Source organism: Hemitrygon akajei, chromosome 9 (genome assembly GCF_048418815.1).
Source record: "Hemitrygon akajei chromosome 9, sHemAka1.3, whole genome shotgun sequence".
NCBI lineage: Eukaryota > Metazoa > Chordata > Chondrichthyes > Myliobatiformes > Dasyatidae > Hemitrygon > Hemitrygon akajei.
In genome coordinates this window covers 76,949,790-76,963,965 of record NC_133132.1, presented here as the reverse complement: position 1 = coordinate 76,963,965, position 14,176 = coordinate 76,949,790, and the positions used below count along the sequence as shown (strand labels likewise).

The window sequence follows — 14,176 nt, the reverse complement described above, 5'->3', positions numbered from 1 at the left end:
TAAATAAAATCCAAATTTATCTGATCAGTGTTTCCGATGTAACCAAGAAATTGGTACTTTTTTACATTCTACTTGGTCTTGTTCTAAAATTCAACCTTTTTGGACAAATTTAAGAGTTTTATTGGAACAAATTATTGGAACACAGCTTCCACATAATCCAATATTATTTTTATTAGGCGATATTGAAGGGATAAAATCGAAACCCAAATTGAATAAATATCAGAAAGAATTTATAAAAATTGCACTGACAGTAGCCAAAAAGGCTATTGCAGTTACTTGGAAATCGGATGCATACTTAAGTATAGATAGTTGGAAGAATGAAATTTCCAGCTGTATTCCACTTGAAAAAATTACTTATAATTTAAGAGATAAATATGAAACATTTTTGAAAATTTGGCGCCCTTATTTACAAAAGACAGGATTAAATATATAGGTGCTCTGAAGATAAAATAATTGTTTATTTGGGGAAAGAAATAAATATATATACTAAAGTTATTATGAACTCTGTGGAGCATGTGGGGATCTTCCGATATCCAGGCACTCTTTCTTTCTTTCTTTTTCTATAGGGATGTTAGGGGGAGGGGGGAAGGGTATTCTTTTTTTCTTCTTTCTGTAATTATCTGAAAATTCAATAAAAAAAAGTTTTAAAAAAAAGGATGAGGTTTCAGAGTACTTTGAAGCACGTGATAAAATAGGCTGAAGTTAGCTTGGTTTTCTTAAGAGGAAATCTTGCCTGACAAATGGGAAATAACAGGATAGACAAACAAGAGTCAGTGGATGTTATTTACTTGGATTTTCAGAGAGTATTTGATAAGGTGCCACACATGAGTCTGCTAAACAAGGTAGATAACGTCATGGCATTACAGGAAAGGTACGTCAGCAGAGGATAGGGTGACTGGTAGAAAACAGAGTGGGAATAAAGGGGACCTTTTCTGGTTTGCTGCAGGTGACTAGTGATGTTTATAGTGGTCAGTGTTGGGACTGCTTTTCACCGTTATATGTCAATGATTCGGATGATGGGATTGATGGCTTTGTGACTAAGTTTGTGGATGATGCATATTGTAGATGGGTGGAGGGCCAGGAATTCTGCAGATGGACTTGGACGTTTGGGAGAATTGGCTAATAGGTGGCAAATGGAACATAATGATGTGTATGGTCTTGCACTTTGGTAGGAGGAACAAAGGTGCGGACTATTTTCTAAATGGGTAGAAAATTCCAAATTCAGAGGTGCAGTTGGATTTGGGAGTCCTTGTGCAGGGTTCCATAAAGGTTAACTTGCAGATTGAGTCAGTGGTAAGGAAGGCAAGTGCAATGTTGGCATTAATTTTGAGAGGACTAGAATCTAAAAGCAAGGCCATAATGCTGAGGCTTTATAAGGCATCAGGCAGACTGCATTTGGAGTATTGTGAGCAATTTTGGGCCCCTTAGAGTATGAGGGGTGTTTAATGACTTTGGTCTGTACTCACTGGAATTTAGAAGAATAAGGGGGAAATCATGTTGAAGCCTATCAAATATTAAATGGCCTGCAGTCAGGGATTCACAACCTTTTTAATGCCATGGACTGCTACCATTAACCAAAGGGTCTTTGGACCCCAGGTTGGGAACTCCTTGTCTAGGTGGAATGGATATTGTGAAGATGTTTCCTATAGTGGGGGAATGTAGGACCAGAGGGCACAACCTCAGAAGAGAAACATGCCTATTTAGAACAGAGATGGGAAATTTCTTCAGCCAGATGGTAATGAATCTGTGGAATTCATTTCCACAGATGGCTGTAGAGGCCAGGTCTTCAGTATATTTAAAGCAAACGTTCATATATTCTAGATTGATGAAGGAGTCAAAGTTTACAGGGCAAAAGCAGAAGAATGGAGTTGAAAGGGATAATACATCAGACATGATAGAATAGCAAAGCATATTCAATAGGCTGAATGGTCTAATTCTACTCCTTTGTCTTGTGGTATTGTGTCTTGTACTTTTTTTAAAAAAAAGCTTCTAGTGAACCAAATAGTGGAAAGGGAGTTTAGCAAATGTCACCTGCCAAACAATGAGGAATTTTGAATAGTCAGATAGTTCAGAGGACACTTAACAAATTGAAACCTGGAATGGGTGATGGCTCTTGAGGGGAGTTTGGACAAGCTGGGCTTGCGTCCACAGGACCTAAAACAGAAACAATTTTTAGTTTTTGATTTTCAACATCAGAAGCTTTGGTGTGTAGCTGCAGGAGTTTAGGAAGGTGAAATGGGATTAGATTGGAACATAAAAGACTTGAGTAGTCTTGGCAGGGTGAATTCAGAAATGACGTTTTCTCCTGTGGTGGATTATAGAGCTTGGAATCAATGTAAAAATAGCGAGCTGCCCATTTACGACAGTTGAAATTATTATTTTCTCTTAAAAGTTGAGTTTTTTGAGCTCTCTGAGGGCTGTGGAAGCAGAGTTCATGAATGTTTGTAAGGTGAAGATGCAGATTAATCCCATCAATCCTATTTCCCCTTCCTTCTGTCTGTACCCTGCCGATGCTCATCAACTGCCCTTTAATTTTCTTGTCACATACATATATTAAGGGTTAATTTATTGTAGACAGTTAATCCAGTTGGCCTCCAAATTGTCACGATTGTGTTCCTTCATGAGATGGGGCAAGACCATCATTTAAGGCTTGTGTGTAGTTACCTACAGTTGTAAGCACTGCAGGTCATTTGTGTATGACTTGAGTGCTTCCATGGTGCTGGTAGGAGGGAAATTTGAGGGTTTTAACACAGAAGCAATCAAGGAATGGCGATACATGGCCAAAGAAAGGTGACGTAAGAATGGAAGAGCTGATTGTAGATTTTGTTTTCCTACACAAGAGTCTCTAAATTCTTTTGATTTCTTGTGTGAAGAGACAAATCTTCAAACAAAACACATCCAGGTTAACTCACAGATTTTGCTTTTGTTGAATGGCACTTTGTAGAAATAGTATGTCGTTATTGCAGAATAGGAAATGCGTGGATTTTCCAAAATCATTCCTGTGTGAACGGAAGTGTGAATCCAAGGCAAAGAATGAAGTTTGGTCTAATTGAGATAAAATCATAACCTAATGTTTGCATTTATTACAGGAGATTGATGGCTTTAACCGTGAATATTTTACCTTGGCCCAGAGATTACCTGGCTACTTCGCAGGCCTCCAGCAGCAGTGTCTTCGGTCATTGCCTACAGAAGCTGAGGAACTGGAGCAATGCTGCCAGCACATCATGGAGCTTCATGCAGTATGGAAAAGGTGAGCATCATGCACTAATTTGCATTTAGTATCAATTTTAATGCTTAAGCAACCACCATTAATTCTATGTTTACACCATTGCTTTTAAAGGAATAAACCACTTTTTGATATTTAGCTTTAAAATGTGCTTGGAATTTATTCAAGAAGTTAATTTCGTGCTTAGAATCTTGCAGAGTGTAACAAGTACAAGAGCACAGGCACCACAATGTTTATATGGACAGTGTATACGAGACATTGAAACGCTTCATTGTTGCTGTCCAAGTAAAACATAATTGGTTAATGATTAAATTATATAAATTTTCTTTTAACAAGGAAAATAAATCATTGCTTTTCTCAAAATTCTTAAAAAAAAAACAAAGTACTCTCTGCAGAGCAGGCAATTCAATAGGCTGTTTAAACGTTAAAGATTATTGTATCTTGATGTATCAGCAAAGAACAATGGCATTTTTGAGTGAAACATAGCTGAATTGTTATTTCATTTGTCACCCTAGTCTACTTCTATACAAAGTAATTAGCAGTGGAGAAAAATGTGATTCGGGGAGGGAAATGTTGATACTGCTTTAATTCCCTCCTCCGGCATTCCTTGTGTGAATGGAGATGTGTCTGAATATGGGGCCTGCAGTTCATTAGCAATCTTTCCAAGTATGTAGAGTATTTCACCCTGAGAAGCGCATGTTTTTGTTATTTGTTAGTGAGAGGATGCCTGGTTTTGGTGCTGGGAGAGATGGGTTTGGGATGGAATTACTGGTATGGTGCACGTGAAGGCAAATGGATGACCTTAGCCCCATATTACCCCAAAGGTCGCACATGCTGTATCTATACAATTTTAATTTAAGATCCACATTTAAACAATGGTCAGTCTTCTGCACAGCCAGCGGCAGAGGAAGGAAAGGTAGGGTCTGGCCAATTGAACACAAGGATTTTTCTTTAAGCCTCTCTGAAGGTTCACTCACGCACCTCATCTGGCAGAATGCTGAAGCCTGCCAGGTTGCTCTGGTCATTGCAACCCGGGATCAGCCTCCTAATTTTTCATTGTTTGAGCTTTTACTTGTGGCTCTAATGGTGATCAAAGAAAGTACATGCATGTCACCAAATACAGCCCTGAGATTCATTTTCTTGTGGCTGTACATAGTAAATCCAAGAAACACAATAAAAATCAATGTAAGATCGCACTCAACAGGAGGGGCAAACAGCCAGTGTCCACAAGATTACGAACGGTGCAAATACAAAAAGAAAATAATAATAACTAAATCAGCAATAAATATCGAACCTGAGATGAGTCCTTGAAAGTGAGTCTATAGGTTGTGGAAACAGTGATGTTGAATGAAGTTATCCCCATGGTTTGAAAGCCTGATGGCTGAAGGGTAATAACTCTTCCTGAACCTTGTGTGGGTCCTGAGACTCCTTTGCCTTCCTGATGGCAGCAGCAAGAAGAGAGCATGTCCTGGGTAGTGGGAGGTTCTTGATGATGGATGCTGCTTTCCTGCGACAGCGTTCCATGTAGCTGTGCTCAGTGGTTTTAGTGCTCAGTGGAGGGTTTTACCTGTGATGGACTGGGATGTACCTGTTACCTGTAGGATTTTCAAAGCTATAATATGACCATGTAACTGAGCCGTTCCTTACAGCAGGATCCTCGACTGCCCTAGTGATATGAGAGTGTGGAAACTGAAGTTAAAGAAGATGAGTTTATGTGGGAGTAGAACAATTGGAATCAGACTTTCATCACTATCTTATATGATGTGAAATTTGGTGTTTTGTGGCAGCAGAACGGTACAAAGAGATAAAGATATTCTAAATTAACAAATAAATAGTGCAGAATTAGTTCATAGACCGTTCAGAAATCTGACAGCAGAGGAGATGAAGCTGCTTCTGATCATTGAGTGACGGTCTTTATCCCTTTCCTGTTGGTGGTAACGAGAAGTGGGTATGTCCTGTTAGGTGAAGGTCCTTAGTGACGGATGCCACCTCTCCACTACATCTGTAGAAATTTCCAACGTGTCTTTGACATATCAACTCTCTTCAAACTCCAAATGAATTTGAGACACTGCTGTGCTTTCTTCATGATTGCATTGTGTTGGGCTCAGGAAAGCCCCTCCGAGATGTTAACAGCCAGGAACTTGCGGCTGCCCACCCTTTCCATTGCTGATCCCTCAATGAGGATTTGTGCATTTTCTCCAGACTGCCCTTCCTGAAATTCACAATCAACTTGGTCCTGCTGGCATCGAGTGCAAGGTTATTGTTGTGACACCACTCAACTAGCTGATTATCACAGTGCAAACACGAGGAAATCTGCAGATGCTGGAAATTTAAACAACGCACACAAAATGCTGATGGAACGCAGCAGGCCAGGCAGCATCTATAAGGAGAAGCGCTGCCGACGTTTCGGGCCGAGACCTTTCGTCAGGACTAACTGAAAGGAAAGACAGTAAGAGATTTGAAAGTAGTGGGGGAGGGGGAATGCGAAATGATAGGAGAAGACTGGAGGGGGTGGGATGAAGCTAAGAGCTGGAAAGGTTATTGGTGAAAGTGATACAGAGCTAGAGAAGGGAAAGGATCATGGGACGAGAGGCCTCAGGAGAAAGAAAAGGGGAGGGGAGGAAAGCACCAGAGGGAGATGCAGAACAGGCAGAGTGATGGGCAGAGAGAGATTAAAAAACAACTAAATATGTCAGGGATGGGGTAAGAAGGGGATGAGGGGCATTAACAGAAGTTAGAGAAGTCAATGTTCATGCCATCAGGTTGGAGGCTACCCAGCTGGTATACAAGGTATTGTTCCTCCAACCTGAGTGTGGCTTCATCTTGACAGTGGAGGAGGCCATGGATAGACATATCAGAATAGGAATGCGATGTGGAATTAAAATGTGTGGCCACTGGGAGATCCTGCTTTCTCTGGCGGACAGAGCATAGGTGTTCAGCGAAACGGTCTCCCAGTCTGCGTCGGGTCTCACCAATATATAAAAGGCCACACCGGGAGCACCGGACGCAGTATACCACACCAGCCGACTCACAGGTGAAGTGTCGCCTCACCTGGAAGGACTGTCTGGGGCCCTGAATGGTGGTGAGGGAGGAAGTGTAAGGGCAGGTGTAGCACTTGTTCCGCTTACAAGGATAAGTGCCAGGAGGGAGATCGGTGGGAAGGGATGGGGGGGACGAGTGGACAAGGGAGTCATGTAGGGAGCGATCCCTGCAGAAAGCAGAAAGAGGGGGGGAATGGAAAGATGTGCTTGGTAGTGGGATCCCGTTGGAGGTGGCGGAAGTTACGGAGAATTATACATTGGACCTGGAGGCTACTAGGTTATAAGTGATAGGTGAGGACAAGGGGAACCCTATCCCGAGTGGGGTGGTGGGCGGATGGGGTGAGGGCAGATGTGCGGGAAATGGGAGAGGTGAGTTTGACAAGTCCCCCCCCCCCCCCCCCCCATCCCTTCCCACCGATCTCCCTCCTGGCACTTATCCTTGTAAGCGGAACAAGTGCTACACCTGCCCTTACACTTCCTCCCTCACCACCATTCAGGGCCCCAGACAGTCCTTCCAGGTGAGGCGACACTTCACCTGTGAGTCGGCTGATGTGGTATACTGCGTCCGGTGCTCCCGGTGTGGCCTTTTATATATTGGTGGGACCCGACGCAGACTGGGAGACCATTTCGCTGAACACCTACGCTCGGTCCACCAGAGAAAGCAGGATCTCCCAGTGACCACACATTTTAATTCCACGTCCCATTCCCATTCTGATATGTCTATCCATGGCCTCCTCTACTGTCAAAATGAATCCAAACTCAGGTTGGAGGAACAACACCTTATATACCGGCTGGGTAGCCTCCAACCTGATGGCATGAACATTGACTTCTCTAACTTCTGTTAATGCCCCTCCTCCCCTTCTTACCCCATCCCTGACATATTTAGTTGTTTGGTTTTTCCTCTCTCTCTGCCCATCACTCTGCCTGTTCTCCATCTCCCTCTGGTGCTCCCCCCCTCCCCCTTTCTTTCTCCCAAGGCCTCCCGTCCCATGATCCTTTCCCTTCTCTAGCTCTGTATCACTTTTGCCAATCACCTTTCCAGCTCTTAGCTTCATCCCACCCCCTCCAGTCTTCTCCTATCATTTTACATTTCCCCTTTTCCCCCACTACTTTCAAATCTCTTACTATCTTTCCTTTCAGTTAGTCCTGACGAAGGGTCTCAGCCCGAAACATCGACAGTGCTTCTCCCTATAGATGCTGCCTGGCCTGCTGCGTTCCACCAGCATTTTGTGTGTGTTGATTATCACAGTGTTGATTTCTCATTGTTGCCATCTGAGGTTTCACCAACAGGGGTGGTGTCATCTCTGAAGTGGTAGGTGCTATTTGAGCTGCACTTAGCCACACAGTCATGACTGTAGAGGGAGTGAGACAGTGAGGTAAACGCACATCCTTGAGGTGCGTTAGCAAAGAGATGTTATCTAATCGTTGACATTAAATGATAAGTAGAACAAGTTTAGTGCATATGGCTAAGAACAAATTCCTATTCTGAGATGTCATCAGGGTGCAGCCTTGTGCCAGTAATTGGCTTGGACCTGATCTTCCCTTCACCAAGCAATGTGGATTATTTGGTAAATTGGGCCACGTCTTGCAGCTTTCTCGGGTGTTGTGTCCCAGTGGAACTCCCACGATTGACAGCTGCAGAATCACTTTTACAGGGCGAATAAAAATAAAATATCTCCAACAGCACCATGTTATCTCGAGAGTCGAAGAATTCTGCCAGCAGTGCATTTATCAAGGGCAGCTGGGTATTCCAAGCTCTGAGAAGCCACTTTGCAGTTCTAGCTGCTTGTGTTTTTCTGTGCTCCAGCTTTGTTCTTATTGTACGGTGGGAGCAGCCGAAGTAGATAAGGACAAAAGTAAAAACTAGTAATCAAGTTTATTATGTAAATCCCTCAACTGGCAATGAATTCATGATCTAATTAAACCACTAAGGATTTAGCAGAATTCTCAGTTTACCTCATTTATTTATTGAGATAGAGCATAAAATAGGCCCTTAGAATTGGAATTCAGAATTAATTTAAATCTTACATCCATCCCACAACATGAGGAAGAAAAAAACTTTGGTGTTATGACTCTGTTGCAGTGTACAGGCATGTGAATTTATTAGTCTAATGGCTTGTAGAAAGAAGCTGTCCTATATCCCATTGCTGCTGGATTTAACGCTGCATTACCATGTGCCAGACGGAAGCATCTGGAACAGTTTATGGTCGGGGTGACTGGTGACCCCGATGATCTTCCAGGCCTTCTTTCTACACCTGCTGAATGTCCTCAATGGAGGGAAGTTCACGTCCACGGATGTGCCGTGCTGTCTGTACCACTCCCTGCAGTGCCCAGCGATCAAGGCTGGTGCAGTTCCTGTACCAGGCGGTGATACAGCCAGTCAGGATGCACTCAATGGTGCCCCTGTAGCAGATCTTGAGCAATTGAGGAATTTTTTGTGTTGCCTGAGGTGGAAGAGATGCTGTTGTGCTTTTTTTTGCCACATATCTGGTGTGTACAGTCCAGGTGAGCTCTCCGGTTATGTGTATACTGAGGAACTTGAAACTACTCACCCTCTCAACTGCAGGCCCATTAGTGTTGGTTTTTGTCTTTATTTTTAAATGCAAAATAAAACACACTATGATGTACAGTATAAAACAAGTCTCGCTTAAAGCTTGTTGTTTTTTAAAAAAAAAAACTTTTTGCCAGAATTTTTGTTTTGTATTCTCAAATGAAGTTGGAAGGAGGGGAGTACCTCTGAGGTCTGGACTATATGGAAAAAACACTGAACTGGAATTTCTTAATAGGTTAGTGGTTAAGGGTTACTATCACCTGATAGCAACTGTTGTGTATCTAAGTTTTCTGGTGCAATACTTTTAGTCATTACCTCGATTTTGTTTGACCAGTTATATGTTTAATTCCCTGGTTTAATGAACTGTGAAATTTGTCCTTGCTGTTCCTTTTAGGGATCTGGGAATTGATGATCTACTGAGAAAGTGTGAAGTGATTCTTGAGAAGTTCAGGGATCCCAAATCTGATCCGTGCTTTAATGCCATGGGTGGGTCCACTCAGTTTCATCAGGCAGCTGATGACTTACTTAAAAAGGATGAATGGTGAGTGTTCAATTGGATCAAGTTTATGCAATGCTTATTGCACCCCGTTTTTCCCTGAGCCCTGTTCCTAAGTTAACTCTTTAATGTTTTAATCTTGGCATACATTGTTTATTTCCAGACTACTGTGTTACTAGAAGCTACAATGAATGTTTTCTGCACAGGGATGCTTTATAAAAATTGTGCACATGTATCTATAATTACAGATCCTTAGTTATTCTAGCTGTAACATGATCTTCTGAAAGCAAGTTCTAGGACAGCTAGTTCAGAGCTACTAATTGGTGTATACTCTGGGAATGTACAATAAAAAAGTACGTTCTGAAATTTTAACTAAAAATTAAGAAGATGGCTTTTGTCAGGAATGGATAGTTGTAAAATGGGCAGAATCCATCAACTGCAGGGGTGAGAAAAGCTTCCACAAGGAAATGATGCAGTTGGGGGGTTATATGGGAGGCAGGCTTTAAGAGTCGCCACAACATTGTGGGCTGAAGGGCCTGTACTGTGCTGTACTATTCTGTGTTCTATTATCGTCCTGAGTCCTGAATATATTGTCCTGTTCTGAAACAGTACTTTTGTTGTGGACACACAACATAATGTCAAGATCTGTTGTACTTATAATTGCTTCATTTTTATAAAAATGTAGTGATTTCAAGTGGTTTGAAACTAATTAAATGTTTAATGTTTTATAAGCCTATAATGGGGCAGTGCCATCTATCTGCAACGTTCATCAAATATAATGAAAGTGTAATCATCTGCTTTAACCTGCTTTGTTACAAGAAATCCAAATTTATTTAATTGCCATTTTGATAAAAATGTTGCCTTGATATATGAAGTTTTTACTGATGTCAAGTGATTTATGTCTGATAGAGGAGAAGTATAGGTAAAGTCAGAAGGTCAGTGAGAGAGGGTGGTGCAGTTATAAAACACTTCTATTCAATGTTTAGAATAAAAGACAGCTGTGGAGGGGGAAAAATGCTCTTTAAATGAGGCGCAGGAAAGGATTCTTTGACTTGGGTGAAAAAATACCCAATGATTCAAATCATTCCAAGAGAGCTGATATTCAGATGATGCAGTATCAGGCATTCTGATGACTGAGAGATCCAATTATGCAATCTCTTCATTAATCCTCCCATTTCACTACGCTAATATTTTGCATTTTAGTGCAGCTATAACTGTTATTGGTACAACATTTTCAGTAAGATCTTCAATTTTAAAAAAATATTGAGATACATCATGGAATAAGGCCTTCCAGCTCTTCAATCTGTGCTGCCCAGCAAACCCCCCCCCCTCCCCATTTTTTACCCTAGCTTGATAAGGACAATTTACAATGAACAATTAACCAACAACCGGTATGATTTTGGATTCTGGGAGGAAACAGGAGCACCTGGAGGAAACGTATGTGGTTGAAAGGACTAGATGGGGTGGATATGGACAAGAAGTTTCCTATGGTTTTTTTTAGCCGGAGAGTAGTACATCTGTGGAATGCTCTGCCCCAGACTGCAGTGGAGGCCAGGTCTGTGCATATATTTAAGGCAAAAGTTAATCATTTCCTGATCAGTCAGGACATCAAAGAATATGATGAGAGACAGGTGTATGGAATAGAGTGGGATTTGGGATCAGCCATGATGGAATGGCTGAGCATTTTTGATGGGCAGAATGGCCTGATTCTGCCTTCTGTGTCTTATGGTCACGGGAAGAATGCAAAACTCTCTTACCGGCAGTGACCAGAAAGGAACACAGGTAGCCTGAAGTGTAAACCGTTGTGCTAACCACTACACTACCATGTTGCCTTTTCGTGTGGCATCCGTTGGCCTCGAAAGACCATGGATCTGCGCCTGAACTCGGATGTTGGAGCGTACGGACATGTTGCCTTACTCTATATCAAAATAGATCATGTTCCATATTGGGTTTTAAAATTTATATTTTTTTTCTGTTTGAATCGGCTTGAGTTAAAATGAAAATTAATAGGATTATTAGCATAAGCTTAACAAGAAATGCTGAATTCAGAGCAACCCACACAAAATGCTGGAGGAATTCAGCAGGTCAGGCAGCATCTATAGAGAAGAATAAACAGTTTTGATGCTTCAAGCTGAGTTCCTTCATGAGAACTGGAAAGAGGGGGAGCAGAAGCCAGAGTAAGCGAGTGGGGAGACGAGAGGTGGCAGGTGTAGGTGATGAAACCAGGTGAGTGGTGGAGGGAGGGTAAGTGAGAAGGTGGAGGGTGGTAAGAGGTAAAGGGTTGAAGGAGGAGTAATCTGATAGGAAGGGTGAGTGGACCACGGGAGAAAGAGGTGGAGGAGGAGGGGTACCAGAGGGACATGATCGGCAAGTGATGAAGAAGTAAGAGGGAAGTCAGAATAGGGAATGGGAAAAGACAGAAGGAGGAGGTATTACCAGCTGTTAAGAGAAAGCGCTGTTCATGCCATCAGGTTGGAAGCTACCCTGACAGAATGAGGTACTGCTCCTCCAACCTGAGTGTGGACTCATGGTATGTTTATTAGCAATTGTTTCTTTCACATATGGAATTTAATAGCGGAGTAGTAATGTTAATTAACATCCATTGCTGAGCAGCCTGGATGAATAATCTGAATTGTTTTATTCCACCTTGGAAGTTCATTGCAAGTTTTAATTAGCATCCACTTCTCTCTTCACAGTAAAGGGGCAAAGATTAGGTTGGTTGGAGCCTAAAGATTAATGTGAGTGGATCTCAATGTAAAACTGTCAGCAGTCATTGTGCTAATCAGTCAAACAAAATTGGGCTAACTTCAGGTTCTGTGTATATAAGGAACCTGGAATTTTGCTTCACAAATCAGAAGTTGTAGGGAAATGAATATATCACCATGTAAATGCCACCTCAGTAAAACTGACTGATTGCATTTTCTGTTTCACACTTAATGTAGGAAAAAAGCCTTACAAAACAAGGCCTCTAAGAATGGGACATACACAAAATGCTGGTGGAACTCAGCAGGCCAGGCAGCATCTATAGGAAGAAGCACTGTCGACGTTTTGGGCCGAGACGTTTCGTCAGGACTAACTGAAAGGAAGGATAGAGATTTGAAAGTAGGAGGGGGAGGGGAAAATGCAAAATGATAGGAGAAGACCGGAGGGGGTGGGATGAATCTGAGAGCCAGAAAGGTGATTGGCAAAAAGGGATACAGAGCTAAAGAAGGGAAAGGATCATGGGACGGGAGGCTTAGGGAGAAAGAAAGGGGGAGGGGAGCACCAGAGGGAGATGGAGAACAGGCAGAGTGATGGGCAGAATGGGGATGGAATTGGGGAACACAGCAATTCCCCTTTTAGAAGGGTTTGAACAAAGTTAGATTTTTCAAATAAGTATTGCTGGTCAGAAGCCAATGTACATGTCAAGCTATAATGAAAGTGAACAATGTCATTGTGAGCTTGGGTATAAGGGAGAGAGTTCTTGATGAGCTCAGTAAATGCTGGGGGAGTAGGGCGCAAAATGGGAGCGGATTCAGAGGTATTATGGGATAGTTTGGGATCTAATGTGAGCATGAATAAAGATTTTGACAGGAGAAAACTGACAGGGATTCAGCAAGAATGTGGGACAAAGGTGACAGTTGTTATGAATGAAATATTTTCATTTGTACTTGTGTATTAAAACTAATAAAAGGATAACAGTTGATTTAGATGATACCCTTGTCATAAAATAGTGATTCACAACGACATTGTCAAGGAAAAAGACATTTGGATAAGGATTTTCACTTTTTAGGTGTAGAGAGGGGAAGATGGCTTTAGGAGCTGCATATAGTAGGACAAAACCCATGTTTGAGGGCAGAGCTAGAGGTTACTGAGGTAAGGAGGAGAGGATGAGAACTTTTCAGTTGAATTATTGGAATTATAGGTTCGGTATTGTCATTTAAAGTAAAATTGGATAGGTATATGGACAGGAAAGGAATGGAGTGTTATGGGCTGAGTGCAGGTCGGTGGGACTAGGTGAGAGTAAGCGTTCGGCACAGACTAGAAGGGCCGAGATGGCCTGTTTCCGTGCTGTGGTTATATATGGTTATATGGAGGAGCGAGTGAGCAGCTAGACTTCGGAGACCAAGTGTGGGTATTTTGTTCTCTGTGGAACTGTCATATGCTACATCTTCAGGCTCCAATTTCAAAATGGTAACGGGCTTCTGTTTTTGTCCATAAACAGTCTGCTGGAGGAACTTGGTGCTTTGGACGGCATCTCTCTGAGGACCAGATTTGTTGACATTTCAGGTTGTATCTGATGTATGATTTTGACCTGAACTGTTGACATGTCCCTTCCTCCCACAGATGCTGCTCGATGTGCCAAGTTTCTCCAGCAGGTTGTTTACGGTTCCAGATTACAGCACTCGCAGTCCCTTTTGTCTCCAGTTTGTGTTCCAGCATCAAAAGAGATTCTGCTTACTGAAATGCCTAAGAAGTTTGGATGTTTGGCATGAAGTCTGACTTCAAAAGGGAACTTGTTCAGTTGAGTGTTGCCAGCCCTCTGAACCTTTTGACCCAAGTTGTGAAGAGAACAATAATCCATTGAAAGGAGATGGATGAATGTAGAATGAGCAGGGTCGGGTGAATAAGCTGCTGGAGTGAAAGGGGAATTGAGTAGGAGACAGAAATTCCTGAGTTAGTGAACAGCAAAGTTGAGGATGAGCCAACAGACCTAATACTGATGGAGTAGTTTGAAGAAAACTGAACTGCCATGAATGTGATGTTAGTAGGAGGCTATACAATCATAATCTGTTTATAAATATTTCAATTTTTTTTCCAGAATGGTGTGCAGTCATCACTGAACTCATTATTTTGACTTTGTTATAATACATAGGAGACGA

General features: G+C 42.1%; 1 protein-coding gene across 2 annotated transcripts in view; it reads left to right on the top strand.

Moving 5' to 3' along the window:
• LOC140733276 (uncharacterized) overlaps positions 1–14,176 on the top strand; it is a 90,871-nt gene that overhangs the window by 23,709 nt on the left and 52,986 nt on the right. For both annotated transcript variants that reach the window (XM_073056400.1, XM_073056399.1), the window contains exons 7-8: positions 3,090–3,250; positions 9,213–9,359. In XM_073056400.1, coding sequence (XP_072912501.1) covers positions 3,090–3,250; positions 9,213–9,359 — 308 coding nt within the window. The remainder of the gene's footprint in view (positions 1–3,089; positions 3,251–9,212; positions 9,360–14,176) is intronic.